At 46.2% G+C, this 14,098-nt stretch overlaps 1 protein-coding gene and 1 long non-coding RNA gene across 2 annotated transcripts; both read left to right on the forward strand.

Moving 5' to 3' along the window:
• The first annotated feature begins 3,623 nt into the window (after positions 1 to 3,623).
• LOC109774760 (17.5 kDa class II heat shock protein-like) lies at positions 3,624 to 4,443 on the forward strand. The gene has a single exon (XM_020333525.4). It carries the CDS (start codon positions 3,747 to 3,749, stop codon positions 4,224 to 4,226), a length of 480 nt encoding a protein of 159 aa, XP_020189114.1. The 5' UTR covers positions 3,624 to 3,746; the 3' UTR covers positions 4,227 to 4,443.
• An 8,094-nt stretch (positions 4,444 to 12,537) lies between these two features.
• On the forward strand, positions 12,538 to 13,854 carry LOC109774769 (uncharacterized). Its single transcript, XR_005772018.2, has 2 exons — positions 12,538 to 12,829; positions 12,931 to 13,854. It is a non-coding gene; the product is annotated as an uncharacterized lncRNA (long non-coding RNA).
• Positions 13,855 to 14,098: the final 244 nt, after the last annotated feature.

A 14,098-nucleotide genomic window follows, 5' to 3' on the forward strand; every position in this document is an offset into this window, starting at 1 on the left:
GAGACCAGCGTCGCGAGCGTCCAGTTTTAGGGTTTTTAACTTTTACATTGGACCGGATCCTAATGCAGGCCCAGTAGGCCCAATTGAATCTCGGATGGCCGAAAAAACCACCGGAGCAGCGGCCCGAGAGGGGTTACGCTTGTCATGAAGTCTGTAGGCGCGATTTGGGTGCCATTAAGAGCAAATCTGACGGCCAACGAAGCCTAAAAGTGATGCTCCAACGGTTAAAAATGCTAATGGCCTGGGAGGCAGCAAAAGTGCTCAGTTATAATGTATTTAAATTAAAAACGAATACGCAGCAACATCTCAAATTTCCGATTCAAACCCTTCACACGTGAGACCTTAGTTGAAGCAATTTCAACTTAAGACCCAAGTTAAAAAACCGAGTACTCTCCTACCACCACTACTTGGGTCTTTTCTATTGCTGTCCAATATATTGGCAGTTTATACAAATGTAATTTCCATGTTGTTCTGTCACTAAATTTTTTGACAGCATGTTTTATGACTATATTTATTAAAATTATATTATTTAACTGTACTAATAGACGGACGCGGCAACGCGTGTTATCAATGATCTAGTCCAAGCTTACAATATCACACCCGGGAAATTCAATACGGCTCCCGGGTCCTTTTTTTTTTTGAACTGTCAAATAAGTCACATTCAAACGCTACTTATAAATTTTGAGGCAAAAAGTTTAAGCATTTTGGCGTGTGATTTTTTTTTAACAAAAAATGTTACCCCTAAATGTCTCCTCAAATTTGTTTTTCCACTGACGAAATACTGATGCCCCGTTTCACATGAATATTTTCAAGCATACTTGCAACACTAGCACGGACATCCATAAAAAAATTCAGATTTTTTAAATATTTTTTTTTGTGTTACTGTTCATCCGGGAGCATGTGCTCCCGGTAGCCAAAACGCCTCTCCCCACCACTCCTTCTCTTCTATCTGTAAGAGCATCTCTAGCAGACCCCTTAAAACATACAAAACTATAAAATAACTGTTGTTGGTTTACAGTTTTAGGTGTAAAAAGCGACTGAATAGAACTCGTAAACGACTCAAACCTGTAATTTTTTAAGGGGTGCGGAAAACATCCCATGGAACCTGTGAAAATAAGGATTTCGGAGCCAACCTGAGGGTGCCCTGTATATGCGAAAGAACGTTGGCGGGAGTTCAACTGCCATCAGAACGTTCATGGCTCGCCCTCGGCCGCGCCCTGCTCATCCGGGCCGCTGCCCCACCAGTTCGGGCCGCCACCCGTCCATCCTCGGCCGCCAGGAAGGACTGCCTCCGCTGGAAGGACTTCTTCCTTTCGCTCTCCCAGGGCTCGTCGTCCGCCGTGCAGGTGGCGGGGCCGACTTGCAACGTGCTGAAGAAGAGTAGTTCGGGCCGGTAGCTGTGGCTGTGGCAGGACGACGTGTACGTGCACGCGTCGAAGCGGCGATGAAGGGCAGCACGAGGAGGCGGTCGCGGAGGCAGGGGCGCACACGCCGAGCGCGTTCGCGTACGGGTGGAGCTTGCACCTCATCGGTCCTCCATCCGGATCACTAGGCGAGCATCTCCGCGCGAGGGGTGGTTGCGCTCGCGGAGGTAGATCGCGAGCGGAGCACGAGGAGGATCCGCGAAGCGTGCGGCGGTTGGGTGGGTTCGGATTGCTGGAGCGTGCAGTGCAGCTTGGGTTTATTTGGGATGGAGGTGAAGATGGGAAGGGCCTGAGGAAGAGGATGGAGGTATATTTAGAGAATTTTTTTTTACGGGTTGAATATACGGAATCTGTTCGGCCGCAACTAAAATCAGCCGTAAAACATATTTTTCTCGGCCCTTACGACGACTTCAAGAGTCCACGCAATAAGGGGTCAGGGCCGTCTCCAGCAATTAGGGGGCCCGGGACGAAATGCATAATGGGACGTATTTTTTGAAAATAATTCATTACTAAAGATTAGACATGTTGTAAGTTTATATTGAGATAAGGAAAAACTCAAAAAATCATATTACTAAAGATTACCCGAACCTTTAAACTTGACTGAGCAACTATCTTGAAAATATTTGACGTGTCAGCAACTATCTCTGAAAATAGCTCTTTGGATCAATATGAAGCCTGAACCTTTGACTGTAGATCAATTAACAGTGATACTACTGATATATTGTACAATTAGGACGATGGCTAAGTAGGCTACAAAGAAATATAGGAACCGTCACTGTAACCTACAAGCCTAACAATTGACAGCATATCACACGGTCACATGGAGAATAAAATCTGCAGAACAAGTCTCATAGCGCACTGATGAAAAAATCTCATCACATGATAGATCATGCGTGCATGAATTTAATACAGAAATAAGGAAATGGGAGATAAAAGAAATCTGACTTGAACAATTTCTGATGGGGGAACAGTCAGGTGGCAGTCCGGTGGATGGACAGGAACTGGCGAACAGCAGCCGGCAGACGAATTTCCATGACCGGTGATCATCAATCGCCGATTGATTCTCACCTCTTTTTTCTTTTATGGAATTGATTCTCACCCTGGATCTTCGTACCGGTAACCCTCGTACAGTACAGGGGAAACTAGGGCAGCGGGCGGACGAGCGTACCTGTCTGGCGATCTCGCGTAGCGAACGGGCCCAACACGCAGGCACGAGGAAGCAATCGCGCATGAGGCCTTGTACAATGGGAGGTGCTTAAAGAAATAAACCAGACTTTCTTTAAGCACCGGTGCTTATTTATACAGGGTAGACGCTTAACTAAGCATCTCTCCTGTAGAAATAGGCACCGGTGCTTCAGAAAATCTCGGTTTATTTTTCTAAGCACCCCTCTAAGCATCTCCCATTGTACAAGACCTGAGCATCAGGCCGCTGGCTGCATACCGGGCTAGTTCTGCTGGGCTAATTTTTTTCAGATTAATTATACCTAATTACCACCCAATTTGGGGCCCCATAATATTGGGGGCCCTGTGCGGTCGCCCAGTTTGGCCTCCCTCATCGACGGGGCTGTAAGGGGTCAGTTAGAGATACTCTAAATAGCTACTACCGCCATTCCAGAATATAAGAAATATAAGACATTTTGGTAGACTTGTTTAACCACCAAAATGTCTTAGATTTTGAAATGGAGGTAGTAATAGGTGGTTTAATTATTTGTGTATCACTACACTGCCCGAGTCATTACATTGTTGCTAAGTCTCAGTCAACTGAGACTTAGACAATTGAGACTTAACTAAGTCTCAATCGATGCTATATTCGTAGGATCCTGCGTGGAGATTCATGTTAAATCTCAGTCGCCTCACATCTAGTCACATCCTTATGATTATTGGTCTCAAAGCAACATTTATTAGTTTAGTAATCTCGCAAAAAATACATTTACTGGTTCAGTAGTTCTGAATAGAAGTCCTTTGCCCCTAAAAAAAATCTCTGTATGATTTTTTTTTTCAAAAGGAAAATCTCTCAATGGCTATCCTAGAAAAAAATATCTCTCTGCTGCCCCAAATGACATGTGGGGCCCAAAGCTACCGCACAACGAAGTTCGAAGCTCTAGAACTTTCTCCATCGGTCCCCCACTGCTCCGCGCTCGTTCCACCACCTTTCAGAGGTTTCCATCACCTTCCAGACTCCCCGCCTTGCCTCCGGCGACCTACATAAACTCCCTCCTCCTCGCCATCGCATCCCCACCAAAGCATTCCACAAAATTCAACAAGCAATCCAACGCAGTCCAACCCGAGGAGATCGACCGAGCTCGAGATCAGCGAGCGAGAATGGCGGGCATGGTGTTCGGCTTGGAGAACCCAATGATGACGGCGCTGCAACACCTGCTGGACATCCCAGACGGCGAGGCCGGTGCAGCCGGTGGAGAGAAGCAGGGCCCGACGCGCGCCTACGTCCGCGACGCGCGCGCCATGGCGGCCACCCCGGCCGACGTGAAGGAGCTGCCGGGCGCGTACGCGTTCGTGGTGGACATGCCGGGGCTGGGGTCCGGCGACATCAAGGTGCAGGTGGAGGACGAGCGGGTGCTGGTCATCAGCGGCGAGCGGAGCAGGGAGGAGAAGGAGGACGCCAAGTACCTGCGGATGGAGCGCCGCATGGGCAAGCTGATGCGCAAGTTCGTGCTGCCAGAGAACGCCGACATGGAGAAGATCTCCGCCGCGTGCCGCGACGGCGTGCTCACCGTCACCGTCGAGAAGCTGCCGCCGCCCGAGCCCAAGAAGCCCAAGACCATCCAGGTCCAGGTCGCCTGAGATGCGTCTGCGTGCGCGTCGAATCGAAGCAGAGCGTGAGTGGGAGCGAGTTTCCTGTGATGAGTAATGGAGTGTGTGTGTGTGTTTTGATCTCATCTGCTAGAGAGTGTGTGTGTCGTATCGATTCCTGCGCACTGGTGATGGTTCGATGTTTCGTTAATGGAAATGGGGATGATCTCTGGCTTCGCCTGAATAAAACATGCGATTCTCTTGGCCACATTTTCTATTGAAAAATCCAAGATGTTCGTTTCTACTCAGTGTTCTGAAAATTCAGAAAGCTGTGTTTGTAGCTTAACGGAAAACTGGATAAGAGCAGAACATGTGGAATAGCAAAATTAGGTGGAAAACGAACTAGTTCTGAAGTGCTTCTCTCACCAGGGAGAAAAATCCTGGATGTCTTGGCATTTTCATCTTAACAATTGTCTGCCTTTTGGGGAGATAGAAAAGGCAAATTCCAGTAAGAATTGAGAATCCAGAAATGTTATTCTGCTTTGCCTGAATGAAACATGTGAGAATCTCCAAATTCGACTGATCGAGGTATGAGGATATATGAGATTATTCGCAAAAAAAAAAGAGGATATATGAGATAATAGATTCAGTGTATTATGAACCGATTTTCAAATACATATATTTTGATACAACGAAAAATAAAACAGCCATGATTGTGTGGGGGCTAAAAGAGTGATGTGTTTTATGCACAAACCTCTTTTATCTCGACAGAACTTGGGAAATGCCATGGTACTCTCGGGTGTATGTACATATATGCGAAGTAATTCCAAAAAAACTTAAAAATTTTCAAAAACAAATTTGATCTTCTGTTGTGCTCATATAAAAGTTATGCAAGAAAAGAAGTCCAGTCGACTTCAGAAAATAAAAATCCGACGAGAAAAAGCATGAATATAACTTGTATATAGTGTCCATTTTTTCAACCAAAAATACCATGAAAGTCACTTCTTGGCCAATCTATACAATACAAAAAAGAGTAGGACATTTCGAAAACCAAGCTCCATAGAGGCCTTAATTTTAAACAATTCAAAATTTAAACTTTTTAATTTCAAAAAATCTAAAAAATATATACATGTATACAAGGATGTAATGTGTATGTGTGTAAAAATATAGGATGAAATGCCTTAAAATTTGATCTGCACAAAAAATAATTATGGACTTTGAGTATGAAGAACACATATACTAAAAAGGCACAAATTTGTCTTTTTTGTGTAGCCCTTGGTTTAACATATTTTGACTTGAAAATTTACATATATACATTATGTCTCTAGATATATGTGTATTATTTTAGAAGTTTTTAAAACTGGAAAGTTTGAATTTCAAAGTTCTAAAATTAAGCCCTCCATGAAGCTCGGCCTTCATTGGGCATTTTCATACAACAGAAGGTCAACTTTGTTTACCAAAATGTTTCATGCCTTTTTGACTGTTTTTGGAATTACTAAGAAAATCATATCAGGTGCACTTGCACATAGAGCCCGACAAGCACCTTTGGCTCTTTAGTCTAGGTGCAACCTATATGGGAAGATTATTTTGAAAAAGTCATAAAATTATGGGCTTTTTTTGCCAATGAATGACTTTCATGCTATTTTAGGTGGGGAAAAATTAGTACTATACACAAGTTAATATTCATGCCTTTTGTCCTTGAAATTAATTTTTTGCACTAAAGTCTATGGGAGTTTTTCTTAACGAAACTTTTTATAGGAGTACAATTGAAGGTCAAGTTTGTTTCCAAAAAAGTTCTGTCTTTTTTGAATTACTATTTTTTTCCATATAGGTTGCACCTACACTTGAGAGCCAACAGGTATTTCTTCGGATTGAAAACACTATTTTCATATTAGGGAATCAAAGCAAAGAAATCAGAAGAAGAAGAAGCAGTCAGTAATGCAATGCGAGACAAGTGTCAACCGGACCTTATTAAAGGCCTCGGCCGTCTGATCGACTGAAAGATCTTATCTTGGAACACCTCTCTTCCGGGTCAAAAGATATGAAACCCAGCTCTTTTTTTCAGTTATTTATTTCGAGAGCTAGCTTTTACTAGGGAGTCCATGATGATGTTGACTGGTGGGTTTTTTTCAACTCTCCCCACAAAAGGCAAAGGCTTTTGTAATTAGCGCTTAGGCTCAAACTATGTCACCTTTATTTTCTCTACTAATAAAAACAAGAGTGGTCCTCTCAATTTGGAAACAAAGAGTGGTCTTATTAATAGCAAGATATACCTTAAGAAAATTGTTTTAATTCAGTTATCTTTTCTTAGTGGACGTGAAATCTTTTAGTCGCCTTTTTCATGAGCGACTACATTATTTGTTTTAATTCCTTTTTGCCTAAAATGCATAATTCTATAGTTTTGTATGCGGCCTAAGCCGGAGGATGCAATGTGGGACTTCACCTGGTAATTTTATATCTCCCCAAAAGGGTAAAAGTTGCACAATTTGTGCAAAAACAAAATTCAACTAGAGAGGTATGGTGTGGTTGCTTCCTTGTATGCTCTTTTTCTTGGTTCTTGTTTGTAATCTCCAATTTGTATATGAAATTGTTGGTTCACAATCAACCCTTGAAAGTGTCAACATCCTAATCGACAAATTTACAGCAAGGACGCCATTAAATTCTTTTGAGGCCCTTCCCTATTTAGTAATGTATTTTATATCATTTATTGGAGATGTTATTAGAATCTCACTTGAAGTTAACGATATCTGTTTTGTATTGCTTCAGCATCGACGTTTTATTAGAATCTCGCCAGAGTTGCTCCAACGACGGAACCATCCATCACAATAGAGCAGTACCCTGGAAGCCGTCTATAGACACCTCAAATCTTCCTCCACACCTCCGACAGCCACCTCTGTTGCAACTTCTTCAGCGACCAACCCAATGATGCTGAGGTCGGCACGGCTACGCCAAAGAGGTTATACACTTGTCGCATCACTTATTACTCTACATTCATGTCAATCCATCAGGGCTATTTTGGTTCAAAGGAAAAGGGGCGCACGAGGCGGCGGACGTCGGCGAGGCGGAGTCGCATTCTCCGGCGCCGCGTATGGCGCATCAGTCCGGGCGCCGCAACCGCATCGTGGTGGACGTTAGCGGCTCATCCCCGGACGGATCGATCATTGATCTGACGTCCACCGGCACCGTTCGGATTCCGGTCTCCGACGAGAAGGAGTAGGGCATGGGAGACGGCGGTGCCTTGAGTCCCGTGAGCCAACTCGTGTCGCATGCCCTACCCTACCTTGCCGGCGACCGGACCAACACTATGAGGAGCGCAGCCGGCCACCGGGCATGGCCAGGGGGGAACCAGGCGAGCGCGGAGCGGAACCGGACGTGCTCCACATAGATTAGGTTTCGCGTTGCATGTCTATACTTACTTTTCCTATACCCCTATATAGTGCGCGAATAACTTTGAAAGTTGGTCGTTGGATGAAGCCAATCCAACGGTACAGAGATGGCAAATCCGAGCACTGCTGGCCGTTGGATATCATCTACATTCCACCAGATCTTGCCACATGTACAATCTAGAAGACTCCATGGTTGAACTTAAGCATAATGCACAAACCTCAAAACACAAAATCACTTCTCCTTTGTTCTCTAAAATCTTCCATATCTTAGTTGCCCAAACTTTTTTTTCTAAATGAATTGTCACCTTTTATTTTTACTTTATGCTTTACAATGCACAATTTCATGAATCTTAAAATAGATTTTTTAATAAAACTAATTGATTTTGGATGAGATGAACTATAAGAATTAAACGAACATCTACATCATGCATATATGACTCAAAGCTTATATGCTATAGTGTGATATTTATTCATAATTTGGTTACCAAATCTCATACCTGCAATGCATGTGTACCTTACTAGTCCTATATACTATACCAATATTGAGTCATACGGACCATTGGATCTGTGTAATCAGACGGCTCACATTCAATAGCTATAACTAGAGGACCATGTGGCCAAATATGCACCATTGGATAGGACAATCTGACGGACCACAGAGCTAGGATTCGCGCTGGGGGGCATTAGAGCAACTCCAATGGTGCGACCCATTTCGTCCGCCGCTGTTCGTTTGGGTCGGCGCGGACAGAAAAGTCAGCCCAACGCGCCGACCCAAACGGACGCGCGTCCGCTTTTCATCTGCGGGCGACCCATTCCCGGCCCATTTTTGGGCCGGATTTGCGTCGGCGCGGACACGCGGCGGACGCGCACACGCTCGCCTTCTCCTCTCCCCGGGCCCGCTGGTCGGTGGCTCATTGGCCTCCCCCCACCCCCTAGCCAACAACAACCCTCGCCCGCCTCCTTCGTCGTCGCCGCTGCCGCCGCCCTTTTTTGCCGGCGACTCTGCCAGCTGCCGCCGCCTCCACATCCGCCCAGCAACGCCGCTCACTCCCCCCGTCACCCCGCCACCGCCGTCTTGCCGCCGAGGAGCAAACTGTTTCCCACCGCTGCTCCCCAACCGCACAGCCGCCCGCGACCAAGAGGCCGCCTCGCCGCCCCGGCCAGATCCTCACCGTCACGCTCGTCGGACGCCGGCCCACTCGTCGGACGTCGGCAGGGCAGCTAGCTCGTCCGTGCACGCCGCGGCTCCCCTCGCCAGCTGTTCGACAGTTTGCCAAGGTACGAAAATGGACTCCGCCGACGAGTTCTTTTCCACAATTTCCTTTGGGGCTCCGACGAGTGGGGCATCGTCCGGTATCCTGCTAATACCTGGAGCATGCAGAAACTGTGGGAGGTGATGACTGCTTGTGTGATTATGCACAATATGATCGTAGAAGACGAGCGCCCGGAACGTCTGTACGATCAAGGGTTTCAGTTTCAGGGTGAGAATGTTGTGCCTGACCATGGAGTAGCGGCAACATTTGAACAGTTCATCCAATTTCATGAAGACATGCGTGATTGGGAAACTCACGTGCAGCTGCAAAATTATTTGGTTAAGCATATGTGGGCTCATGTTGGCAACCAATAGATGTATCTTTTTTTATTCGTTTGCAAAACTATGTGAAACATTTTTATTTGTATCCGGCTTGTAAAACTATAATATTTTTATTCGGTAAAACTATGTTATTTGACAATATGTTTGAATGCAAATCAATGTAAATATAGTGCGGCCAGCCGGCCACGCCGGCACATATGGGTCGGCGCGTTGGGCGTGCTGCCGACCCAAATCTAAAAAAGGACGGACGCAGGGCGGGCGACCGACCCAAACGGACAAAAAGCGAAGGAAATCGCTGTCCGTTTGGATAGAGTTGCTCTTACTACCGTGCCAGCCCGCCGACCACACGCGGTGATTCTATTCTTACTAGAAAATTCTAGCATGCTCATGTCACATGAGTACTGTAGTACATGCAGCCTAGAGTTGTTTAGAGAGCCCTACAGCCCTACAGCAAGTCTATACCACTATATAGTGTGGGAATAACAATGAATGTGAGCCATTCGATCTACACATCCGATGGCTAGGATGTGGCAAATCCCTACAGCGTGAGCCGTTGATTTCGGCATCCAACGGCTGAAAATCACAGCCCCTGTCTAGCTTTGACAGCATGCTCGCCTTTCCCCTGCTCTGCTGCCTCGCTTCCCCGGCCCCTGGCCACCGCCTTTCTACCTCCATCGCATCGTCGTCTCTCCCACCCGCCCCGGCTCTATCCCACGTTCGTTCGATTAAATGAACCATCATGGCACATATGATTCGCTCTCTCATGATCCACCTATTCGGCATTACCTTGTTTTGTTGCTCCAAAAATTTCACGCCGCCACAGCCGTCCGCTTCCCCACCCGCGCATGTCGCCAAGTCGTTCGGGAAGAAAGCGCGTGAAACCGCGGGAGCGACAAAGCTATGGTGGCCGCCCGGGAGGAGGCCGGAGACCACGGGATCAGCCAAAGCCTTGGTGGCTGGGAGGAGGCCGGAGACCACGGGATCAGCCAAAGCCTTGGTGGTCGGGAGGAGGCCGGAGACCGCTGGATCAGCCAGAGCCATGGTGGCCGGGAGGAGGCCGGAGACGGCTTCCTCGGAGGCCCGCGAAGCTATAGTCCTTTGAGTGGCGGCCGGTGACATCGACGAGGCGAGGAACAACGGCGATGGGGTAGAGAAGATGTCAAGAACTATGTGCGACGGATGTAAGACACAGAACTGGTCAACTCGAGACGAGAAGAAGCGACGACAGAAGAGACGGGACAGTTCGAGAGAAGCGTAGCTGGGCATTCACGGGCCTGCTCGGGTGGGCAAGTGGGCCATATTGGAATTTCTTCTTCCCAATGATGATGACGTGGTACAATAGCCCTGAATGAATGGCCTAAATGAATGCTCACGGACACCTAAAAGGAAATCTCACCGTAGGCTAACATACAGTCTAAGATAAATGTGACATGAACCCCTAGAAAAAACATAAGGTGACATGATTCATTTCAAAAGAAAAAAGAACGTGACAAGGTTAGCTCCAATACAAAACGTGAGATAATTGTGGAAATAGCCCGTGGGTCTCGGGTCCCATTGCACCTGAATTTCATCTTTTTTTAATATAAAAAATAGTCAAAATTCTGAAACATTTGTGTCACAAATATGACTTAGTGTAATAATCGCATGAAAATTTTCGCGGAGGAATGACTACCGTGATATTCTGGACGGGAAAAAGATCAATACTATATAAAAGTTACTGTTCATAATTTTTTGGATTTGCGATTTTTTTTGCGGAGGATACCATGAAACTCTTTACATGAGTATTTTCCCACTAGGCCATGCTTGTTACAAAAAAGTTTGAGAAAGTTTTGACTCTTTTTGACTTTTTAAAAATGTTTCTCCAATTCGGATGCATTGGCAACCATGTTCCAAAGATCCGCACCGACATAATAGTTCTCACAAATATACACTAAAAAAGGAAAATGCGACATAAGAAAGTGTATATAAGCAGAAATGATATATATTGCGAAACTAGGTAATGCCCCGCACGTTGATGCAAAAGCCTTACTAAAAATGCATAAATAGTTGCTACAAAAACATCTAAAACTAATGGAAAGAAAATGCAAGCTCAAAAATAAAACATAAAAAGCATATAAAAAGAGAAAAAATGAAGTGCAGTTAAAATAATATCATTTCTAACAAAATGTGAAGGAGGAATTCTAATACAAAAATGTCTTTATGACTAAGATGCATGAATTGATGATGTGCACCATTGCATGTATAAAGTAATGCAAAAAAGAAAATATAATTTATGACTTGCATGTATGACTCTCCTATGTGGCATGGTTGCATGGCTGAAAAAAAAAACAAAATTGAGAGTAGTAGCTATTTAGAAATAGAAGATGTAGCATAGTTGCATGGCTAGAAAAAAAAGGTAGTGAGTTATAGCTATTTAGGAACAGAAGATGTAGCATGGCTAGAAAAATAAATAGTAAGTCTTAGCTATTTGGGAATAGAAGATACCAACATGAATCGTTGACATGCATGCCATCAACGCGCAAAGCACGTGCCATTTACTATAGCCTAGAGAGCCCTACAGGCTACAGCCCTACCGTAAGACAGCTACTTTAGCAGTAGAGAAAAGAATAGAAACGGATATGAGTAAAGATGAGAGAGAGAATGGATGCACCAATGCAGCGACGGTAAGGACAAATGCACAATTTACCAAATTAGATAACGGCAAGTAAAGTAAACGGTCTAATATGTGTTATAAGAAAATATACTTTACTTTCTTTTATAATTTTATTTTCAAAACATTACGATATGGACATTCCTTTGTTTTTGCCAGCAATTTATATTTGTAAAATTCTAATATATTATTTTTTAGCGTAAAATTGTAATCTATTATATGGCAAGTGTATGGAATTTGTTTCAAAAATGAAATTAACAAATATTGACAATGGGATTCTAAATATACTAAACCTGGCCAGGTTTAGTTTACCACGATTTTTTTACTTTTTCTTATCAGTCAAAATCGGCCCAATGGGTGGGCGACACGTGCTTTAGTGGGGGATACAGCCGGGTACACGGTTTAGTGCACGTACTGATTTCTGCCGGAAAACATAAAAAATTGAGGCCTGAACTCTCCATTGGCTGCATGTGCTGGTTCCTTCTCAGTTTGGGATTGGTTGCATGCCCTGCGCGTGGAGGGATCGAGATTCTGCATGGCTGTTTGTTTTATCTTTCCAATCGAGTCGGTCGCCGTCCGCACCTTCTGGGTTTGCCATGTTGTCGGTTGCCGCTTCCGATCAGTTTTCTGGGCCCTTCTACAGCATGTGCGCGCGGTAGCTGTTTCGATTTTTTGCTCTCCCTCTCTGCTGTCTCCTATAAATACTGCCTGCTCCGTGTGTCCGTTCTTCATTCCAACTGCTCCCGTCTGCTCTCTCTCTTCTTTCTAACTACTGGTGCCATTGTTCGGCCGGCGATGGTTGCTCCTGATCCTGTTCGTTCTGGACGGCGCCGTCGGGGTCGTCCTCCTGGGATTCGGGCAGCCGTTATTGCCCGTGTACGCCGTGCCGGCATGCCTATTTCTTCTGCGGATTCCTCGTCGGTGACGGCAGGCGCTGCTCTGCGTGGTCGGTTGGCTGGGGTCGGTTCAGGACGGCGTTCCCGCTCCGCGGCGGCTCGACGGCCGCTTAGTTCTCGCCGGGCTGGTGAGTTTATCTACTCTTTTGTACTTGCGGTTCTGTTTGGATTGTTCTTCTACTTGTTTGCTTGCTGTGCGGTCAGCTTATTTGGTTACTTGATTTTGTAGGCTGCCAGCGTTCTGACTCGCCGGCGACGTGCTCAGCTCTACACGGAGATAACCACGTCTGCTTGGCGGTGGCTCTCCACGCCAGCGCCCGTTCCTTCTTCACCCGACGACGATGGCAGCGCCGTGATCGCATAGCCTGCGGCCTTCCACAGCGAGCGGCGCGCCGATCACGCTCGAGGTCGCCCTGGTAACCGACTTATCGCCAACGACGTCGATGATTGCGGCGAGCTCGCCCACGGAGGGCACCCAGTGCAGCCCTACACCGTTCCACGGTCGTGGAGCGACGGCGTCTGCACCAGAGCAGCCCAGAATACTGCTGCTCCTCTAAGTCGCAGTTCCAGTTTCTCAGAGGGGCGCCACAGCGGGGGGAGACGTCGACGACGCGGCATGCGGCGCAGAGCAGGGGGGGTGCCGCCAGCGGAAGGAGACCGTGTTGCCGTTGTGGATATGGCGGTCGCACGGCAAGCAGAGCCCCACTGTTTCCGCCCGGAAGTATACCACGGCCAGCGCGACGGAGCATTAGCACTCCGTTGTGGGCACCATGTCGGCGGCAACCCCTGGCACCATGCATGTATTACTCCACGGAGGGAGTATGTAATAGGAGTAGTTTTTATAGTAAACAGATGAAGAATGGCATGTGCATGTGGTTCTTGGCTAGATGCCACTACACGGAGGATGCGGTGATCCTGTATTTTCATGCAGGTTCATTGCACTCTACGCGTGCGGCAGTTGCGACACCTCGCATCTCGATATATGAATAGACCATGCATGACCGGGTGTATACATCCGTTAGTTCAACTAGCTAGCTAGCAAGGAAAAAGGCAGAACCAAGAAAGAGATCGCATGCAAGCCTTTGTTCAGGTGTGTCTGTAGCTCGGTGCTTAGCACTTTTGGCTTTTCTATATACGGTGCAGCCGGTTTCGACTTGCATGTGTATTCTGAATTTAGAATATATGAATGTTTGTCTTCTTGGGAAGTGCCTGTAGAAATTTGGATCTGAAGATGCAACTCACGTACTGCAGAAAAAGTTTCTCAGTAGTCAGACTTTGTCAAGCCAAAGAAGGGGCACTCACAATTTTGGAACTCCCTCATGGGATTTAAAGACCTGTTATTTCCTTCCTATACAAGGAAAATTGGCATCCCGCCAGATTCTTGGAGGATTTGTCGA

This window comes from Aegilops tauschii, chromosome 3, assembly GCF_002575655.3.
Source record: "Aegilops tauschii subsp. strangulata cultivar AL8/78 chromosome 3, Aet v6.0, whole genome shotgun sequence".
In the NCBI taxonomy this organism is placed as follows: domain Eukaryota; kingdom Viridiplantae; phylum Streptophyta; class Magnoliopsida; order Poales; family Poaceae; genus Aegilops; species Aegilops tauschii.